This window comes from Onychomys torridus, chromosome 5, assembly GCF_903995425.1.
Source record: "Onychomys torridus chromosome 5, mOncTor1.1, whole genome shotgun sequence".
Lineage (NCBI taxonomy): Eukaryota > Metazoa > Chordata > Mammalia > Rodentia > Cricetidae > Onychomys > Onychomys torridus.
The window spans coordinates 106973621-106996416 of record NC_050447.1 but is presented as its reverse complement, the minus strand read 5'-3'; the positions used below and the strand labels follow the sequence as shown (position 1 = coordinate 106996416).

The 22796-nt window shown below is 41.9% G+C and overlaps 1 protein-coding gene across 1 annotated transcript; it reads left to right on the top strand.

Annotated features, from left to right (window-relative positions):
• The first annotated feature begins 2340 nt into the window (after nucleotides 1-2340).
• On the top strand, nucleotides 2341-17336 carry LOC118584374 (serpin B6-like). The gene is made up of 6 exons (XM_036188572.1): nucleotides 2341-2540; nucleotides 4360-4512; nucleotides 7158-7275; nucleotides 8873-9015; nucleotides 16476-16631; nucleotides 16926-17336. Exons 1-6 carry the CDS (start codon nucleotides 2376-2378, stop codon nucleotides 17334-17336), a joined length of 1146 nt encoding a protein of 381 aa, XP_036044465.1. The 5' UTR covers nucleotides 2341-2375.
• Nucleotides 17337-22796: the final 5460 nt, after the last annotated feature.

Sequence of the window (22796 nt, the reverse complement as noted above, 5' to 3'; positions counted from 1 at the left end):
CCCACCTCCACCCCCTCACCTTCCCGCCAGACTCCACCCACCTCTCCTCTGATATTTGAGACCGAAGGCGGACCAGCGCTTCCAGATCTCAGCTCAGCCCGCTATTGGCCGTTGAATCTTGAGTACCGGTAGGCTCAGCTGCTGTCTGGGGACTTGGGCAGGAGTGGGAAGTGTGGTGAGCCACAAGAGCCCCAGGATCTGGGGCAGGGTTTCCCTGGGCTGCTGGGTTGCCACAGCTACTGTGACTCCACTGGGAGAGTCGCCTTGTGGTCCCAGCCAGCTGGTGGCGCTGCCGTTTGCCCGCTGGGATGCCAGGTGTGCTGGCCAAGCATCTATTGAGGAGGTGTCTTGTGTCTGATAGGGTCCATGCTCGAGGACCGGGGCCCGGGAGCCACATGTGACTCTGCTTGACCAGATGGTGAGATCCCAGGTTCCTAACACATGCAACAGGCTTTGGGATCCTAGAGGGCCAGGGCCAGAGAGAGGCCTGGGAGTCTATGCCAATGGTGTTGGGCCTTCTTTTCTGGAGCCTCTTCTAGAATGTGTCCTGGTCTTTGCGAGTTGTGTGTGAGTCTGGAAAGTTAGGCTCAGGTCACAGCTCTTTGGAGACCCTCAATCTGTGAAGATAGATACTCATGAAGAACTTTCCAGATCTTTTAGTGTATTTTTCCTTAAACTCATGTTGGGCGAAATGTTAAGTGATTCTATGTCTGCCAGGCTAGGAGATCATATGAAAGTTTTAATGTTTTCTATTCCGGATGAAATTGCCCTGTGAATTAATTCCCCTCCCTTTCTCCTTGTTTTGTTAGCCAGGTGATTAACTCTTTTGTTTTAGAGTAGCTTGGAATGTTAGATGCACCCAGGCCTGAAGGTAGAGTCCAATCTCTTGGTCAGAAGGAAATAGCTTTACCTTCATGGGCCTCAACAGAGGGCCCTGAGCATAGAGCTTCTGCAACATTCCTTCCTGCAAAAAGGTACCATTCAATCATTTGGAAGATGGGCTAGAGTTGGAAATAGATGTAACTTTTTTTTTTACTGTTCAGGACTTGATATCTGGACTGGAGTTTGGTCCTACCCTCACATGTGGCCTCCAGGCAAGGGAGATTAGAAACTTGAGCTCCCTTCTGGCATTTGTGGCCAGTGAACCAGGATCATTACTGGAACTGACTCTTTTGGTGGCCCTATGTCCTTTTCTTATCATCGGGAACACCGGACTGTGAAGGAATGCTGTGAAGTTAATGCAGGTTATGTGTGGGAGGGGGAGGGCCATGGGGGGGGCAGTTACTTTGTGATAGGACTATTCCTAAGGATGTTCGTACTTTTCTGGTGTGGTTTAAGACTATGTTGTGATATTTGATGTACAGAGTAACCTTTGGTTAAGGTCATGTGATCAGGGATTTTAGTGCTGGGACGCCAGGTTACAGGGATGGCTGATGTTATCATTTTATATTGGAAGTGTCCTGAGTTTCAGGACTACCCTCAGTAACTGCACCTATGACTTGTGTCATCACACAGAGAGGGAGCACATGGTTCACACTTGGCTCCCAAAATCAAGTTCACCTGGCACTTCTATCTGCATGTCTGTTTTCATGGATTGCACATGTAGAAGCAGCAGACAGAAATCAATGGCAAATAGAAAAAACTGGGAGGGAAGCCAGGTGGGGTGCTGTACACTGGTATTCCCAGAACTCAGGAGGCTGAGGCAGAGGGATGATAGTTTGAAGCCAGCTTGGGCTAGAGCTCGGAGAGCTGCCTCCTGAGTGCTGGGATTAAAGGAGTGTGCCACCATCTCAGCCACCAAAGAATCTCACAGTCCAGTCTAGTTGTCTACAGCAGTAGTGTAAAGCTGTGCTGTGTATTCTGTTCAGATCACTACATCTGGGCACCCTTCTCTTCCCTGTGGCCTCTTACTTCCCCTCCCCATGCTCTGTGAGTTCCCAGCCACTGCTCAGGGGGTCTGATGGGGAATCTTAGAACTGTTGTACTGTCTAACTGGGGAAAGGAATTTGACAACTGCATGGGGATGATGTCAGAGCTGACAGGCCCTGCATCTCCAGTTACCTGCTTCTAGCCTGCACTGCTGCATTCGTGGACCTCCTGCCTGGTGGGTCCTTACCTGCCTCTTGTCCTCGGAGCCAGTTCCTTCTGGTTCCCCAGGTACTGATTTCTGCACATGAGGAAGACAAGGCGCTGGCCTGAGTTATCCCCAGCAGGGATATATCACTTTCTGCACGTGACCTTTACTTTCCAGGCTGTGTTTTCCCTTTGTTCACTGAGGCGCAGCATCACTGTGTGAGAGATAGTGAAGACAGAGCCTACACATCAGCCTGTATTCATGTGATACTGATTTAATCCCTTGTTCTAGGCTCGCTATCATGGATCCTCTGCGGGAAGCGAATGGCACCTTTGCCTTAAACCTTTTGAAAATACTGGGTGAAGACAGCTCAAAAAATGTATTTTTCTCACCCATGAGCATCTCCTCAGCCCTGGCTATGGTCTTCATGGGAGCAAAGGGAAACACTGCAAGCCAGATGATTCAGGTAACCAGCACTATTTCACAGCAGATAAATACCATGGACTGTGAGTTGAACTGGTCCTCCACATTCCACATTGCTCTTGCAGATGACATAGGGGTGTGACTGGAGGGTTGATGGGGGAATGTGCTACCTGTGCTGGAACCCTAGCTATAGCATCCTGATCCACCGGTGATGACTGTGTATGTGAGGGGTTAACTTGGGGCAAAATTACCAGAGGTATGGCACCAAGGCTCCCATGACCTCCACTGTCTGCTGTCTGGACTCAACGGATCTCAGCTCTCCTACAGATAAGGTCTCCTCTTAGGATCTTGAAGTTCATTCCCAAATGGGGTCAACCTTGGCTGGCAGAGAGGGGTAGAACCATTGGGGTTCTTGTTGGGTACAGTGCTTTTTCTTTGCCAAAGTATATGAACTACAGAGACAGGCTGCCCCAGATTAAGGTGGAGAGACAGTGAGGGATAAGGACAGTGCACACTCCATGAGGTATTAGTCAACTAGGGACTGTGTAACAAATTTTTACTACACATGGAGTGGCTTAAGTAACACAGAGTATTTTCTCATGGTGTCAGAGGCTAAATTCTAAAAATCAAGGAGTTGGAAATCTAGTTTTCTATGGATTGTAAATGGCATCTTTATCTTCTCGGGCTGTCTAGGTCATAGTCTCCTTTTCTTATAGGGACACAGGTCAGATGGGATTTAGCTCACTCTAATGACTTCCTTTTAACTTCTTTGTCCCTATCAAAGCTTAGCTCCAAATATGGTTGTATTCTGAGGAACTGGATGCCAGGTGTCAATATGCCAATTTGGGGTACACATTCAGCACATGGGAAAGGACACATTGCAGTCTCTGAACTAGCAATTCTGAACCACAGCAAAATGTGTATGCCCAGCTTCCTGAATGCCAAGGTTGGGTGTATCTTGATTCACCCCCCACACTTGTGTTTGAAGGGAGTCTTTCCTAAATCATGACCACCTTGAGCCCCAACTTTGTGTTCTGGCTTAGTTCCTTGTAGCACTCTTCTGTTTTGACAAGACAAAGTGTTGGTCTCTTCCTCAGCCTGCCTCCTTATTGGAGAGAGTTAGGACCTAGTCTTGCCTTCAGTTAAAACTCTCTGTCTGACTCTCTGTCTCTCTCTCTGTCTCTCTTTAGTTCTAAGCTGTTACAATTACTGATGGGCAGTTCATCTGTTTCCTACGGGAGCAGCTGAAGTCATTTGTGTAGATTTTTCAGAGTCCTGAAAGGTCTACAGATTGTATCTAAGGTCTGGCATCTATCTAGGTGTTCACTGTTGGCTGGGGTCTTGCATCTCTTTCAAGCAGCTTTATGTGGGGGCAGTTACTCCAGGATTTTTTTGTGGCCTCCTGGACGATGGCTTCGATTTCCTTCCACCATGATGTTTGGGAACAAATGTGGCAGCTGCCAGGCCTTTTAAATCCCAGGCTGAAATAGGGTCACTCTCCTCCATCTTGGGCAGACAGTCCTGGAGCTATCCAGACCCAAGATCAGGGAAGAGACAGAATGGTCTGAGGTCAGAACTGGCTGCCCTGGAGTCATGGCAGGTCTGCTTGGTAGCCATGCTTGAAGCCAGAGCACAATTAGTGAACATGAAGAGCTGGGCTTGTGAAGGGCCATTTCTGCTCAGGGATGATAGGGAACAGTGCAGGACCCTAGAGAGGGAGCAGTCAAGGTACTTTCATCTTCAATTAGGTGGCTCTTTGAGTGGCAGCAAGGATCTATAAGATTTTGAGGATGAGTTTAGTGTTTTGACTCATTTCATATAGCTGGGCTTACTGAAGTTGTGTTTTAATGTTTCAATTTCAGGTGCTTTCTTTGGATAAATGCAGCAGCAATGGAGGTGGAGATGTCCACCAGAGCTTTCAGTCACTTCTCAGTGAAGTGAACAAGACCGGAACACAGTACATGCTTAAAACAGCCAACAGGCTCTTCGGGGAAAAGACTTTTGATGTCCTGGCAGTAAGTGTCATGTGGTACTCAGAGACAGTAGGCTGAAGGTATCTTTAGCTATCACATAGACTTATACATAATGACATACTCACCTGCAACACATGTGCACATATCCAAATGAAATGTCCATTTATTTGCTACACACACATAAACATACAAATGAAAAATAAGAGACAGTTCTTTTAAAAAGGGAATTAAATATGCAGCCATGAGCTGTTTAATAGAATATTGATTTATAAATGTATAATATATATTTTTTAATATATATAAATATACTATACAACATACATTATATAAATATACAACATATATATGTATTGTATTATTTATATATTATGTAATAAATATATATATTCCATATACACTCTCAGTATAGTGGGAGTTTCAGCTCATTTATATCATATTGAGTTTTCTGTTGTAACAGGGCAGAATGTGTTGGTCATCAATGGCATTGATTTTACAGAATATATCAGCAAATGACTGAACTTTGGTTTGTCTTGTGGTGCTGGTGATCAGTTCCTTTAAGGCCTCCTGCATGCCAGGCTGGTCCTCCCCTCTGCACTGCACCATTGAACCCCACCCCAGCATGGACTGTGTTTTTGTGAACTGCTCACTCCCTGAAACTGAGCTGCCTGAGATGGTGACCATGGACACATAGCTATTCAAATTCCACATCATGAAGTAAAATAAATTAAAATGAAATACTCAGTTTCGTAGCTTCCATGGCCATTCCCTGGTGTTCTGGGCTGTAGGTGACACCATTTTGAATGGTGCACATTTGTATTTCTGTTAGCATGGGAATCTGTGGTAGAAGATCCATCCTGTGCCCTGGAGAGGTGTCAAAGTTCTTGTGGGGTTAAGCCTCACTCTGCCCATGTGGTGGCCTACTAGAGTGACAGCTGTGTAGTACTGCATCTGAGGTCTTCCGCATTACCTCCTGAGCCTCAGCTACTACCTCAAGGAACTGCTGTTTATGACTTTTTTTTTTTACTGACCACGTCACTTTGTTCATAAACTAAGATTAAAGTGAGCTGGAAATGAGAAGTTGGTGTACTGATTACTTTCTATTGCGTTGACAAAACACCATGGCCAAGGCAATGTATAAAAGAAAAGGGGCTTATGGTCTCAGGAGGTTAGAGTCCATCGTCATCCTGGCAGGGAGCCCAGCAGCAGTCAGGTAGGCAGGGTGCTGGAGCATCTGAGAGCACAGCTCTCAGAACTGCAAATAGGAAGCAGAGAGAGCACCCTGGGAATGCAGCTAGTCTTTTTGTTTGTTTGTTGGTTTGTTTTGAGACAGGGTTTGTCTGTGTACCCCTGGTTGTCCTGGAACTGGAGCTAGTATTTTTTTTCATGAGATTTATTAATTTTATTTATTAATTTTAGTCATGTTTTGATATTCAAATATAAATATATCTAACATTTAAATATTACTAAATGTAGCTATACTTTATTGCTAATAGTTGGGGTCATTGTTGAAGCTCTCCCAATGCTAAAAACTAAAAATAAAAAATCTTTGTCTTTAACCCAGATAATTCCATTTTGATCTAACCACATTAAACTGAAACTACATTAAATAAATAAAGGGAAAAGTCATTTGGCTTCATTAATGTTATATAAAACAAAAACTCATGTGAGTACATAAATGTCCCTGTAAAGGTAAAATGGTAAATCTAATTTGGGTCTTCGTTATTTATTTTGCTTTAGTGGGAGAATGATTTGTCTCTTTAAAGGCATTGTGATCACATGCTCACCATTACTAGACTACTTGAGCAAACAATTGCCTGTCACACAAGGTGCCTGTGAGCTGATTTCAGCCATTTACAGAAAAATCAAAGAAGCCTGGAGAAAGCCTCTCTAACAATATACATCATCCTGTCTGACTTAAGATCTATTGCTTGTCACAGATGACCACTGTACGTTTTTGTACCTGCTTAAAGTCTCCTCACTGCCCATGAAAGTCAATCTTATCAATTGGATAAGATTTATTTTTTTAATATAAGATCTTTATTGACAGATAATTCACATAGTATACAATTTTCCTGTTTGCACAATTTGATAGACTTTATTTAGTCCAGCGTCCTTGTAGGCCCATGACACCATCACCACTTCCTTTTTTAAAACATTGCTGTCTTCAATTTCTCCCCTGCCCCCCCCCCTTTTTTTGAATGCCAAATGCCATTTATTGAAGGAGGGAGGAGGTCTTAAATACAGGCTTACAGCATAATGGGAGAACCCCAGAGGGCAGAAGTTCGCTTCTGATGTTTTACAATCTTGCATCTAAGCTGTTAACGCCCAATATGCTGGATACACAGACAAAGAGCTTCCCTTAAGCATTTAGGAGGGTGGAATTTTGCAGGGAATTTGGAGCTAATCTTTTTAAACCTCAAAGCCTGATCGCAGTGACACACCTCCTCCAACAAGGCCACACCTTCCCATTTTTCCCAAAGATTTTCACCCACTGAGGAATTAGTGTTCAAATATATGAGCCTATGGGGCTATTCTCATTCTAACTACCACAGTTGGGTTTGAAGTTATTTCCTCATATTTAGTTGTAAATTACCATTCATTTTGATTTCCTGCTTTTGTGCATCGAGGAAGGAGGCTGTTGGTGCTAATCTCTCTCGTGGCTGTGTAGTTATGTTGCTCTGTCTCAGTCTTTTAAAGATTCCTGCCGCAAGTTCTACGAAGCAGAGATGGAAGAGCTGGACTTTCAGGGAGACACAGAGCAGTCCCGACAGCACATCAACACCTGGGTGGCCAAGAAGACAGAAGGTGAACACAGAGTCCTTCCATTCTGTTCGGTTGTTTTCAGAGCTGGGGTATGAACTCATGGCCTGAACATGCTGAGCAGAACCTGCTCTGCCACTGAGGCCTTATTGACCAGTTTAGTGTATGGTAAAAATTACAACTATCTGTCTGTCTGTCTGTCTGTCTATCTATCTATCTATCTATCTATCTACCTATCTATCTACCTATCTATCTATCTATCATTTATCGCGTGTGTGTGTGTGTGTGTGTGTGTGTGTGTGTGTGTGTGTGTGTGTGTGGTGTGGGGGTGTGTGTGTGGAGGTTAGAAGACAGCCTGCAGGAGTGCTTCTCTCCTTCCATCATGTGGTTTTCTGGGAATTCTGCTCAGGTCTTCAGAGTTTATGGAAAGCACCTTCACCTGCCCAGCCACCTCTCTTGCCCTAATGTGTTTTCAGCAGTTTGTCTCCTTAGTCCCTTCACTAAGGCATCAGATATAAACGGAAGCAGTGTGAAGCAAGATGTGAGCCACTGCCAGAAGCACCTTGGGTTCGTCATGCCTTTGAGTTTGGATGAAGTTTCGGATGTTAGATGTTCAGAAAGCTTTAACTGTACCAGTTTTGCCGCTGACCCCACATTCAGTATCAACAAGCTTATAACCCAGAGTTTAAGAAGCTTTCCTCCAAGTATTTACAAATTTTACAAATCTGCTTCTTAAATATTATCAGGGTCTGACACCTTGCCTAGCCTTTTCTGGCTCTTAGCAATTACCTGTGATCTCCTTTAAGAGCCACCCAGCCTCCTGACCTTCCTTCTCTGCCTCCTTCCCTTCTTACCCTCCCCTTTTAGGTTATTATTATTATTATTATTATTATTATTATTATCATTGTTGTTGTTGTTGTTTTTACAAGCAAAGTGTAGAAGGCTTGTGCTGCAACCCCTCCCTGTGTGGTGCTGACTGGTGTTCCACAGTTTTCCTGCTTCATTTCTGGTGCTGGCCCCACCCCCATTTTAACCTGTGCCTGTAGCCTGTGCTTTATACTTGTAAGGCACATTTTATAACTGCTCTTCTACTTATTTAAATTTAATTTTTAAATGGATACATAAGATGATATATACTGGTGGTGCCTCTGCATGATTTTTAATACACGTGTACTCTGTAACGTTAAGATCAGGATAAATACATTTGTCATTTCATATATATATATATATATATATAAAATTCTTATTTATCTATATGAGTGTGTGTCTATGTGAATGTATGCCACATGTGTGTAGGTGCCTGTTGAGGCCAGAAGAGGGTGTTGGATGACCTGGAGCTGGAGTTACAGGTGTTTGTGAGCTATCTATTGTAGATACTGACAACCAAATTCATAACTGCTGAGCCATCTCTCTAGGCCCTCCTTCAAATGTTTTTAAAATAGGAACTTATAACCATTCTGCCTAGTGAACTGTTTAAGCTGTAGACATCACTCATCAATCATCACTTTCATGCTGCACCTGTTGACCTGTTGGCATCTACTATGTTTATTCAGAGAGTGAAGTTTTTCTTCCCAGAATATTTTCCTGTGTTTTACTTCAGCCAATTCTTTTAGGTAACTGGCTTATTAATTATTCCTTTCAGATAAAATTAAAGAGATGTTGGATGATTACATGGTGAAATCAAGTACCGTGCTAGTCCTTGTGAATGCCATCTACTTCAAAGGAAACTGGGAGAAGCAGTTTAACAAAGAGGACACCCGGGAGATGCCTTTCAAAGTCACCAAGGTAAACATAGTACAGCAGCAGAGGAGACTCCTGGACAAGGTCCCTGTTCACACTGGCTTCTGAAACACAAGGAAGCTGTTCTACTAATCTACAACTGCTTCTTATAGCCTGTGCCTCTCATATCTCTGGGCAGCTCAGCAGCCAGCACTGCTCTCCCAGCTTGGAGGTCTTTCTCTTCCCTTTCCTTTTGCATGTTGCCAACGGTGGCTGTAGTCTACATGGGTTCAGGCCTGGCCTTGCTTCTCTCACTGGTCATGGTGTCACTGGCAGTTGTTGAGGTCAGACCTGATGGCAGAGCTCCACAGTGTACTTTAAACAGTCTGCCATATACCTTTGGAGATATGGAAGTCTAAACTCCAGCTGTGATATCTGGGACTCTTTGTTGTCCTGAATGCAGCCCATTCCTCATGATCCCCCTCAGTGGTACACATTCCTTACTTTTCAGTGTGTCTTCCTAGAAGCGATGTCCTATGTCTTCTCCCTACTTCAAGAGGACACAACTCCAACTGGTTGCCACAAAACAATAGAGTGGGAAAAGAACCTTTCTCACTCTGCTGGCCAAAGAGCAGAGGGCAGACAGCTGTCTGCCTAGTTCCTGGCTTATGGCCAGTAAAGACTGAAGCAGTGTGTGAAATTAGTCTTGGTTTGATTGGATAAGCACAGATTTTTGCTCACAGACAAGCACACAAAGGATGTGTATGAAGGATATTACTTATTGATGGCCTACCATCTTTCTGTCACCAATTCACTTCATTCATATGTGGTTTTTTGTTTAGTTTGGTTTGGTTTTTCTTTCACACATACTCCTAGGCCAAAAGACCAGGTTAATTGCATGATATTCTGGACAGTTACCCAGCTCTTAGATCTCCCAGGAAAATTGGATTTGAATCTTCAGTTTCTTCAGAAATGCCTTTTTTTTTCAAGCTTTGTTCTTGAATGACATTGTTTTTTCTTCTGACAAAACTATTTTGTCTTTGATATCAACTATTGACAAGATCTATGTTAGGACTTCCTTCAACTGTGAGAAACAGAGACCCCAGATCTCCATAGTTGAATTCATATAAGTTCATTACCTACTATGAGGCAGGAGATGGGTGGAGCCTGGGGCTGCCATGTACTGGGGTGGTGATCTTGGAAACTGGCTTTTCCCCCACTGCTTTGCCATCCTTGACATGGGCTTATTCCTTCATGGTTACATGATGGCTTAGACTCTGACTTTACAGTCCAGGGGAAGGACAGAGAGATGGGGAGCTAATAGCCTCTCCCTCTGAGCCTTCTCCTGGATATTGTATAATGGAACTGTTTAATGTTGCTCCTGGTAAGTGCAGGACTGTGAAGCCATCTGTCTTATTTTCCTGTCTCATCAGTAGAGAAAGACTGGGCTCCGCTGGCAGTGAGTGTTACTGGAATCTGAGGAGTACATGTTACAGTGCCTCCAGAGACACAGAATTTGAGATGATCTGGGCTTTCATTTTTATTCCGTATTTCTGAATGGAATGCAACTTATAGACACGAATAGTGAATCATTAACTTGCTAAGATTGGGTGTTTCCATATTGCATGATTAGAGGCTTTGGATTCTGGAGGTATGTGGGGGAGGAACTGTCCAAAGCAGAGGTTAGCACCCTGTATACCAAATCAAGCCCAGACCACTTTTCCTAGAGAGTTTTATGTTACATATTTACTCTTATTCATTTACAAATGACTAGTTGTGACAGAAAGTGTGTGTGTGACCCACAGAATCAAGAAAGAGTGCATAAATCATGGTTGATTATGTGTAAAGTATGTTGGTTTGGGGTCAAGGAAATGAATGAGGAGAAGGGTAGCAAACTACTTGGCTCAGGCTTAATTCAAGGAGACATCATACACTGATCACAGAAAAGAACTACAGAAATGTGTTTCAATCATTCAGAATGGTGTGCTGTACCAGAGAAGTGGGACTGTAAAGGGTCTTCAGTTGTGTCTATCACAAGAAATTCCATAGATTCTACAGTAGCTTCTAGATTTTAAACTATAGAGGGATTGTAGTCGGAAGTTTTCCTGTGTCCCACCCTGCCTGCAGCTGCTCAGACCCCAATAAACACACAGAGTCTTATATTAATTATGAACTATATGGTCTTATATTAATTATGAACTATATGGCCATAGCTCAGGATTACTACTGAGTAGCTCTTTCTTAACACTTAAATTAGCCCATATTTCTTATCTATGTTTAGCCATATGACTTGGTACCTTTTCAGAGTTTTGCCTTGACATCTTGCTTCCTCTGTCTGTCTGGTGACTCCTGATTCAGCCTTCCTCTTCCCAGAATTCTCCTCATCTGCTTGCCCTGCCTCTACTTCCTGCCTGGCTACTAGTCAATCAGTGTTTTATTTATCAACCAATTAAAGCAACACATATTCACAGCATACAGTATGACCTCCCATAGCACTTCCCCTTTTCTGTCTAATCAAAAAGGAAGGTTTTAACTTTAACATAGTGAAATACATATTAAAAACAATTATCAAGAAAGAATTGCAGTTATAATATCTAGTCTATTTGTATTTGGCAAATTCAAAGAAAAATTCTATCATCTATCCTATTTTTGTGAGTCTAAAGTTTCATATCTACCTTATCTCTTATTATAACCAAGGAAAACCATAATTATAACTATCTAGTCTTCAACTACATCAAAGACCTCAGAAGGATATAATATTACCTAAGCAAACAAGAAGAGTATTGTAAGCAACTTCCAAAACTCTGTAAATGATAGCTTCCTGCTGGCCAGTCATCCAAACAGCTTCCTGCCTGGACAGCCATCCAGAGTTCCTCTGCAGCATTGGGGCATCCATCTTCAGCCCATAGATCTAGTCTCTCAGTCACTTTTCTCTGTGTCCTGTAGAATGTCTGGCAGTTTGTTCTGTGAAGCAGGAACCTGAAGGACCATTTTGCCTTGCAAAGTTCAGTGGTCACCTTCTTATGGGTCCTGCATGTCCAGTCAATACAACATTTTGTCAAACAGTACAGGCAAGAACAGTTTCTTGCCCAAATGGCCAATTTGCTAAGAAGAAGATAAACTCCCTATGGAGGGTCTTCGACAGCCATCTTTCTTTTTGAAGTAAATCAGTGCTGCCTGGAGCAGATGTATCTCATTGTCTAGAAAGTCAAAGTTCTTAAAACATTTTAAATGCCATATTCTGTAGGTCTTTGAAGTGTTTGAAGATTACCTACCTAATTGAAATATATATATATATATATATACCTAGAAAACCTAACTAACATGACTATAAGTTTGATTATCATGGAGACTAATTATTAATCTGTGTTTCTCAATTATCCATTACAATTTAAATGAATTACATAAACATAATACCTTAAACAAGAGTTGAAATATACATATAGTATAACAAAATTAACTTTAAATTTATATCAATAAACTAAAATCTATACCAATGTAAAACATTTTAAACAAGTTGCTCTTTAAAAGTAGGTTCAACAATCCATTTTTTATCCTATCATATCCTATATTTCCATATCATATCTCCCTTTCTTCTTTTAGAAAGATATCGACTATGACTAATAACAATTTGTAATCTTGATTTCTTCAGGGCCTCCCAGCTCAGAAAAAAAAAAAAGCCAGGTGGTGGTGGTACACACCTTTAATCCCAGCACTCAGGAGGCAGAGCCAGGCAGATTTCTGTGAGTTCAAGGCCAGCCAGGTCTATGGAGTAAGATCCAGGACAGGGACCAAAACTACACAGAGAAACCCTATCTCGAAAAACAAACAAACAAAAAACCCCAAACAACAACAAATTTGTAACCAACAACCTAAACAAAGACAGACATCCATAATCCATTTTTGGGGAATGTGGGTGTAGTTTTCTAGGCTACTTCCTGCTGATAAAAAGTGCTATATTCTTATGGGGATCCTGAGAAAATTCAAGATAACAATCAAGTGTAGATATAACCGGCTTGTTAAATAAGTAACACAGAACCAATTGCAGAATTAAAAACCACAAGGTCAGAGCAAGAGCGGAAAACCTTACCCTTCACTGCTTCTGCTGTCCTTCCTCTCCTTTACCTTTAAAATGGTTAACAGACAAGCCTGTATGGGTTCATCAGTGGCCTTTAACAACAGAGAAACTCCTTAGAAGAGCTGGTAGAAGAACAGTTAAATGCTCAGCATATTGAAGAATCTACTAGCCCATGGAATTCTCCTGTATTTGTTATTAAAAAGAAATCTGGTAAATGGAGAATGGTAACAGACCTTAGAGCAATTAACAAAGTAATTCAGCCAATGGGCTCTCTACAGTCAAGTCCTGGGAAGACTGGCTATAACCTTTGTCCATAGGTACCAACTGTTAAGGTTCAAGACATCTGACTTGATCAAATCTGATTCATCTTAACCTGGAACAACTCCAAAGCCTCTTGCTTCCTATGGAAATAAAAGCAGAGCCTCCTTTCCAAAGTAACACATCCTTAGATCCAAATTTTGAAGTCCAGATACCTCAATATATATAATTATGTATGTATGTATATATATATATAGATTTAAGTCAGCAGCTTTTACAATCAAATTTTTTTGTAGTGAAAAATCCCAAAGACAATATAATCCAGATTCTCTGTGTAATTTCCATCTTTACGTGGCTTATTTTTTATATTATTTTTACTGTCTCTTTAAAGACTTTAGTTTTTAAAACTTTCTATTTCTTTAATATAACTGTCTATATTCTTTTTTCTCTCTCTTTCAAGCCTACATACATTTTTATACACACTGTAAACAGTTTAGAGTTTTGTTTCGTCTGAATCTGTCTTGTGAATCTATAATCTTTCTCTGACCAGGATAGATTTTAAATTTTGTACTGCATGGCTAGTACAAAAAGCAGAGGCTTGGCTGCTGACTCAGTCCACCTCAGCTTCTCAATATGGCAGAGGTATGTTTACAGCCAGCCCTGGATACCATGCTCTCTGCTGACTCTGGGAGGCAGTGGATCTGTACTTCACTCCAGCAGCATGTAGCCCAAAACCTTTTCTTTCTTTCCTCTTTTTTTTTTTTTTTTGTCTGTACTGGCAAAAGCTAAATTCACTACTAAGTAACACTGCACAGTTTGGTGAAACATCTGAGTAACTGGGTAGGAACCCACCATATTGTAGTTCAAGCCCAAATGCTTGAACTGTCGCTCAGGTTCGCAACTGTGGCATCTATATATTTCAACCCACATGAGACATAAAGTAGAATGCTGTTTTCTTGGCTCTGTTATTGTGTGTTTGGAAGTCCTTTTTAAACTCCTTTAAAAAAAAAAGATTTATTTATTTATTTATTTATTTATTTATTTCATATACAGTGTTCTGTCTACTTGCCAGAAGAGGGCACTAGATTTCATTACAGATGGTTGTGAGCCACCATGTGTTGCCAAGGATTGAACTCGAGACCTCTGGAAGAACAGCCAGTGCCCTTAACCTCTGAGCCACCTCTTCAGCCCTTATTAAAAAGATTTATTTATTTATTATGTATACAGTGCTCTGTCTGCATGTGTCCCTACAGGCCAGAAGAGAATACCAGATGTCATTACAGGTGGTTGTGAGCCACCATGTGGTTGCTGGGAATTGAACTCAGGACCTCTGGAAGAGTAGTCGGTGCTCTTAACCGCTGAGCTATCTCTCCAGCCCTCTTTTTAAACTCTTTTAGGCCTTATGGAAATTCAAGAGCCCTGCATTAGTACACCAAATGTAGTTGGAAGTTTTCCTGTATCCTGCTCAGTCTACAGCCACTAAGACCCCAATAAACACACAGAGGCTTATATTAATTATGAACTATATGGCCATGGCTTAGGCTTATTACTGACTAGCTCTTTTACTTCAACTAACCCATAATTCTTATCTATATTTAGTCATGTGGCTTGGTACCTTTTCGCAGTTCTGCCTTGACATCTTGCTTCCTCTGTCTGTCTGGTGACTCCTGATTCAACCTTCATCTTCCCAGAATTCTCCTTGTCTGCTTGCACTGCCTATACTTCCTGCCTGGCTACTGGCCAATCAGTGTTTTATTTATCAACTAATTAGAACAACACATATTCACAGCATACAGAACGATATCCCACAGCAAGGGATCAGAAACCGAGAAGGATTGTTGAATAGGATGTGTTTTTTGGCTGACACTATGTTGACATCAACTACAATTTCTTTTGGGTAAGATGTTCATCTTGCCCAGCACTCAGTGTTGTTGCTCATTAGTTTGCTACTCATGTAATCAGCAGATGTTGCTTGAGAACCTACTCTATACGAGGCCTTCACTGGCTGTGTGTGCCTGCCCCCATGAGGCTAAGTTTTCCTGGAGAAGAAAACTTTGATGTAAGCATAGGTAAGAAGACAGGAGTTGGTGGAAGGGCTCTGAAGATGTACAAAGGAGGTGTCAGGATGCTATGCTTGGGGTGTGGTTGAAGAAGAGCACCGCAGAGGGAACCTTTCCTTGGAAGATGGTATGCAAGCAGACACCAAAACTTAAGGGGTATGGTCTAGGTTCTCATGAGGAGTTCATAGATTAGAAGAGACATTAAGATAGTTAACCACAAATCCAGAAGTAAGCCCATCACTAAAGTGGAGCAGGGATGAGAGTATGGTAAGAAGTGAATAGGAGAGGAAGCAGGATGGGCTCTTAGAGTGATAGGGCCTGACTTGCATGGTGCTGGGACTTATGGCTGCTGTGCTGAGGTCAGGGACATCCTGATGACAGTGAAGGTAAAAATAAAATGCAGGCTATGGCTATACGTTAAAAGATGAGCCCATATTGTTTACTGTTGAGCTAAGGGAGGATGTGAGAGGCAGACAGGAGCCAAGGACACACAGTGATTGTAGCAAGAGAAAGAGGACAGGATGGTATTGGCAAAGGGAAGGAGAGTATCCTTGTCAACCAGGACAGGCAAAAACAGGTGTAGAGCAAATTTGCAAAGGAATATAAATTCAGAGGTATGTCTTTAGTTGGGGCTTTGTTTGTATCAAACTGAAGGAGTCAAATTGACCATAAAATGCATTATTCCAGAATTCAGGGGGAAGCCCACAATTTGGAAATTATGTTCAAAGTCATGAGACTAAATGAGTTCCCCCACAAGAAAAGCATTTTTGGTCCAGGACATCCCAGATGTTTGGAGATTGGGCCAGTCAGCTTTCTGACATGACAACTAATATGGAGATAATCAACTAGCAGGTTGATAATCCCTTCCTAGGGAACATCTCAATGATCTGAACATCTTCCTCTAGGTTCCACCTCTTAAAGATTTCTTTCCCTTCCAAAGCTCCACTCTGAGGACCAAATCTTGAAAAATTGAGGGACATGTAAAGTCTAAACTGTTCCAGAAGTTGAGAGGCTGAGAGAATGTTCTAGAAGTCTAACCAAGGAATTGCTCCCAGGGACAGTGACTGTCTTCCCCTGTAGAATTTCTCAATTTAACTTGTTTCAACTTAATGTTTATCTATCCTTCACAGAATGAGGAGAAACCTGTGCAAATGATGTTTAAGAAGTCTACCGTTAACATGACCTATATTGGAGAGATATCCACCAAGATTCTGTTGCTTCCCTATGTTGGCAATGAGCTGAACATGATCATCATGCTTCCAGATGAGCACGTTGAACTGAGAACAGTAAGGAGAGTGGGGCCTTGATGGAGCTGTGAGAGCAAAATTGAGTGGCATTTGGGTTTCTGTTGGGGCAGCTCTCCTAGGCTCCCATGATCATGTTTTTGTCTTTCACTCATTTGTGAGGCTGGGAACCCAGGGCCTGGAGCCTGCTTGACAAACACTCACCACTGAGCTGTACTCTCCCCTCCCAGCTACTATATTAATTTACAGCCATACTTTTCCATGCAATGTAGAACCTCCCCATCATCTCAAGTGCCCTGTGACAACATTGTCCTGAATTCTTGAACTCTCTTCTAGGTGGAGAAGGAAATAACTTACGAGAAATTCATAGAGTGGACAAGGCTGGACAAGATGGATGAAGGAGAGGTGGAGGTTCTCCTCCCGCGGTTTAAACTGGAGGAGAATTATGACATGAAGGGATTCCTGTGCAAGCTGGGCATGACTGATGCCTTTGACAGCAGGGCAGACTTTTCTGGAATAGCTTCCGAGCAAGGCTTGTTTCTGTCTACGGTTGTACACAAGTCCTTTGTGGAGGTCACTGAGGAAGGCACAGAGGCTGCAGCTGCTACAGCTGCCATTATCCTTATGGGGTCATCGTTATCATTCACTCCCCCACCCCGCTTCTGTGCCGACCACCCCTTCCTTTTCTTCATTCAGCACGTTAAGACCAATGGGATTCTGTTCTGTGGCCGGTTCTCCTCTCCCTGAGGAAAGGATGCTACCGTGTCTGCCTTTCATCCACTCTCCATGGTTTGCCTGTGACCCAAAATGACATCAACAAGTACAATGACAGTTTGAAATAAAGGGCTTTATGTCACCTCACTTTCAGAACTGTGTGCCTTTCTCATGGGAGGACTTTTTCTAGGATCTGAATTTGCACTTCTTGGGTTTGTGGTGTGGCTGGCGACAGAGTTCATCCCCGTTGGGAGGACTAATGGCTTCCTTCAGTGGGCTGTATATCCTTACACAAGAGGGTGGTGTCTTTATCTCATCTCCACTCAGCTGCATTGACGTCTCATCCTACTTTAGTGAGAGAATACATGCAGGGCAGGTCTCTTGCAGAAGGGGCCATGAGCATAGTCTCAAATAGTCTCTGTAGGCAGCCCAGGTTCCAAACTGGGGAAAGGAGAGGCAGAGTGTTCTGGGACTCAGCTCAGTGAGAAAAGCTCTTTCTCCATGTTTCTGTTCTGCACATTGGGTGTGTCACAAATTTGCACAGGCAGATGCACACTGCCTGCTTGATTCCAGAAGGAAGATGTGATGATAGATTGTGTACCCTAACAAAATTGCTGAAGATCTGAGAATAGAACAAGTCACTAGATTAAACAGAGAGGCCAGGCAGTGGTTGCACACACCTTTAATCCTAGCGCTCAGGAGGCAGAGATCGTCTGGATCTCTCTGAGTTCAAGGCCACACTGGGCAACATGAAATTAACTCAGTCTAGGAAAGAAACAGAGCCAGGCAGTGGTGGCACACACCTTTAATCCCAGTCCTTGGAAATCACATGCCTTTAACCTCAGCAAGGAAGGTATATAAGGTATGAGGAGACAGGAACTGAAGGCTTTTCAGCTGAGGAAGCTCATTCGGCTAGAGGCCTAACAGGCTGAGAATTAGGTAGAGGTAAGAACTCTAGTGGCTGGCTGTTCTGCCTCTCTGATCTTTCAGGCAAAGTTTATTAGGGTACACAATATATCACCACAGGCAGAGGCATGTGTAACCATTCCGGGGAATATGGCTGATCACAGCTAGTGGATTTCTATTTCATGGTCAGTATTACAACTATAAAAGTGTGGCAGGAGTGGATACAGGAGTTAAGTGGACTTGTATTGGCTTTTAATGGCTGAATTAGTCTTAGGACCAGACTATATCTAAATGTTCCTTGAGGCCATTCAGCACCAGTGTGATTCCCTTACCTCAGTAGTACTCCCTTACTTCTGTGCTTTTCTTGACATACTTAGAGCAGCCCAGGGCAAGGGTGAGTATGAGTGTACTTCCTGGCCCCAGGAATGGAATGATTCATCTGTCAATTAATCAGGGACTTTGCAAGATGCAGCTAAATGACTAAAAGAACAAACATGACTTCAGAAAGCCAGTCTCTCTGAGGTCTGCCTACTATGGAAGGGCACACAGGCTGAATTTCATAATTACTACTTCTCTTGAGTCTTCTTATTGACATAATTCTTTTTTCACTTCTTGCTTCTTTAACCTTCTAGTATGATAGTATCTCACATATGACAGGACATTAACCTCCAGATGTGACCCCAACAATATCAACTATTACCATCAACATCAGTTCCTATCTGACACATTTAAAACTTCTAGGGGTCTTACAGTGTGGTCTTTGACAAACACCCCTTCCCCTTCCAAGTGCAACTCAAACCGTTTATGCTTCAAGTTCCTATAACCTATGACAGTCCAACAATGTTACTTAGTACCGTTTCTCTCCCTATCATAAACCCCATCTCAACTCCAGAGAAGAAGACGTTAATCTATTGTCAGTCATTTCCTTGTGGCTCTGCTGGGGTAAACGCAAAAACAAAAAGGCCAAGAATAAAACAAAAATCCCCACTCTTAAACAATTACAACCTATCTGCTTGGGGACTGACTCAGGAATGTAGGATGTCTTATCCAAGAACATAAGTCCTGAATACCCATGGGGCCTCACTCAAGAGAGCAGGAAGAAAAATGATGCTATAAATGTATTACTTATCAGGATGATGAGATGGATACTTCCTGTCTTCCCAGATATGACATCACAAAAATGACCCATAAGATAAGACCAAGTAACTTCCCCCAACTGATATGAAAAAACAAAAAACAAAACAAAACACTTCTATCTCAGGGGGATGGTTATCTCTGAGAATTTGCTCTTTGTTTCTATGGCTCCTGTAATACACCTTCTTTAAAAGCATTTTTATCTAGTCTGATAATAATTTTATGTGAAAATATAATTTTATAATCTGTAGTTGGAAGTTTTTCTATGTCCCACCCAGTCCTGTAGCCACTTATAAAATAATTACACAGAGGCTTATATTAATTACCAATTCTATTGGGCCTTTTGGCTCAGGCTCACTAGCTAGTTCTTACAACTTAAATTAACCCATTCCTATTAATCTATATGTTGCCACATGGCCATAGCATTACCTGTCTGCTGGCATCTTGTTCCTTGGGCAGCAGCTGGTGTTTCACTCTCTCTTTCCTTCCTTCCTCTCCCTCTTCAGTTCGAATGTACCACTTAATCTTATTCTTCCTTGCCATTGGCCAACCCCAGGCATGTTTATCAATTAGCCATTTTAAAGGTAAGGTCATTGGTACTTCTGAGAGTTCAATGGAAGTTTTGTTCTAATTATGTACAGCCTAAATGGTTATTGGCTGTGTTTTATAGTAACTTATAATAATATTCTCAGAAACATGAATTGGTCTATAAAATCAGTTTTGAGATCAGAGGAATTTTAATCTGGGCAGTCCATTGCTATAACAGATCTCAGCCACCAAGATTCATTGCTACATTTGCCACATAGGGCTTCAGCCTTCCTCTTTGTCCTTCTGGCCCTATGCATTCAAACCATCTCGAACTTTGTTTTACCTGAGATAGGATTACAATTCCTAGAAATTAGACATCTACCTCTTGAAGAGGTCATTTGGATGCCATGATTTTGGTGTAATTATAGTCACACCAGCACCTGTGTCTATCAGTCCTTCTAGGACAATGTTGTTAATTCACACTCTAAGCTTTGATTTTTTGTTCATTTATGGAAGTAAGCCAAAATATTCATTTTTGGTGTTTTTTGGAATTTTTAATCCATCTATCAAAGTTGTTCTATCATCCAGTGCGCTACTGTTCTTTACATTAGACACTAGGTTATTTAATTGTCCTGGGGAGGAATTTGCTGTACAGTGATTGGAAATGTTTGGACCATGTTTGGGTCCTGTGAGAGGCCACCCCCTGAGGAGTTTCCTGCTGGTAAAGGGTTGCCTCATATGTCTCTTATTGATCTGTATTCATTGGTCCACTGTTGGCCTTTGCCATATCTTTGCAAAATCCACAAGGTTGGGGTTTCCTGTTTGGGTTATTTCTAAAAGAAGCATTGCTTCTAGGAGCACCCTGTGTACAATTTTTCTTATATGACTTGGTGTACCAGAGTTAAAACATTTGTTACCTTGATGCCTCCTTCCACCTTTGGAAGTTGACTCTCCTATCCAAGCCTTGTCAGCATTTTTAAGAGACTCACACCTTTTATATATTGAATCCATTCCTCCTAAGGTGCTGCCCTGACCTTCAAAGGTGTAAGCATTCTTTGCATTCTGTATTAGCACTATCAAAAAAGCCAAAGATTGAGTTAATACTTGTCTTAATTCTTGTTCTGATACTGCCTTGTTTATATCCTTGGTCAGTCTTTGTAAAAGAAAAAAAATAAGTAAATGGTTCTTTTGACTCCTGTAAGACCCTTGTATATAGATCAGTTGGTTTCCCTGGTACTAAAACTTTTCCCCAAGCATTTAAAGCTGCTGTACAGCATAGGGATAATGTATGCTCATCAAAGGTAGCTTGTATATTTATATCAACAAAGAATTTGATCTTGGGAGATCTCAAAACCTCTGATCTTACCTTGTTTTTGACTTTAGCCTCTTCTTTCAACCAGCTTTTGCATTGTAACTGCTAGCTGTATTCTAATACAGCTGACAATAACCAATTCTAGTCATCTGGTATTATTCTATTTGTAGAATACCACTATTTAACATCTGTTTTACATATGTTGAATGCATACCATAGGTAACTACAGCCTCCTTAATGTATTTTAAATCCTTCATGTGAATAGGTTGCCAGATATATTCTATATATTCTTCAGGATGGGTATCACCTGCTGGCTTCTCATGCATGGTGACAGGATAAGCCATTCTATAAGAGCTACCAGCAGGAAGCAATTCTTAGAAAATTCATTTTTCTCAGGGTTATGGATGTATGGTTATAGAGTTAGGGGGGACAATAAAGCTTAGACTCAGGATTATTTTTTGGAAAAGAAAAAGAAGGGAATGAATAGGTATGGTATATTATGGTAGATTATTGTACCTACTAGTAAACTAATTTAGCATACTATCAGTCTTGGATAATTTGCACTGATATGGATTCTTGTATATTGATACAAATGTGAACTATTCTTATACTTCTATTTAGGATAACTTATGTATTAGTACAAATATAAAACTATATTTATTGTATTATACACATATTTTTACTCATGTTTGAAATATTTTGCATATTGATACAAATGTAAAATTATATTTATTATACTATATGTATGTTCTACCTCTCCTGGAGTGGACTCTCTCTTTTTATCTATCTCTCTCTCTCTCTCTCTCTCTCTCTCTCTATCTATCTATCTATCTATCTATTTATTTTATTATTATTATGTGTTTTAATTTTATACATCAGCCATGGGTTCCCCTGTCTTCCCCCCTCCTGCCCCACCCCCACCTTACCCCCAGCCCCTCCCTTCCATTTCCATGTCCTCCAGGACCAAGACACCCCTGGGGATTCATTTAAACCTGGTAGATTCAGTACAGGCAGGTCCTGTCCCCTCCTTCCAGACTGAGCATGTGTCCCTGTGTAAGCCCAAGGTTCCAAACAGCCAGCTCATGCACTAAGGACAGGTCCTGGTCCCACAGACTGGGTGCCTCCCAAACAGAGCAAGCTATTCAATTGTCTCACTTATCCAGAGGCCTGATCTAGCTGGGGGCTCCTCAGCCATTGGTTCATAATTCATGTGCTTCCATTTGATTGGCTATTTGTCCCTGTACTTTTTGCAATCTTGGATTCAACAATTCATGCTCTTGCAGTCTCTCCTCTTTCTTGACAGTTGGATACCTGGAGCTCCACCTGGGGCCTGGCTGAGGATCTCTGCATCCACTTCCATCAGTTCTGATCCTGACAGAATGTTGGGCTTCTAAGACACTTCTGTTTGGAAGTTTGTATTCTTCTTGGCACAAAATGGCCTGCTGGGCAAAGAACTGCCCTTGCCTCAATTGCTGGCAGCATGAATGCTTTTCTTTCCAGACAAGCAGGACACAAGGAAAAGCAAATACTGAACTTTGCCAAGACAGGGTAAGATGGTCTTTCAAAATTCCTGCTTCTGAAAATGGTCTGTCAGATATTCTAGGCCTACAGCC

What these genes read in the sequence shown, in the direction of transcription:
- LOC118584374 (XM_036188572.1), top strand. Translation starts at nt 2,376, where the DNA reads ATGGATCCTCTGCGGGAAGCGAATGGCACCTTTGCCTTAAACCTTTTG. An exon ending in CTGCAAGCCAGATGATTCAG is followed by an intron (nt 2,541 to 4,359) that starts GTAACCAGCACT and finishes TTTCAATTTCAG; the next exon opens with GTGCTTTCTTTGGATAAATG. An exon ending in AGCACGTTGAACTGAGAACA is followed by an intron (nt 16,632 to 16,925) that starts GTAAGGAGAGTG and finishes ACTCTCTTCTAG; the next exon opens with GTGGAGAAGGAAATAACTTA.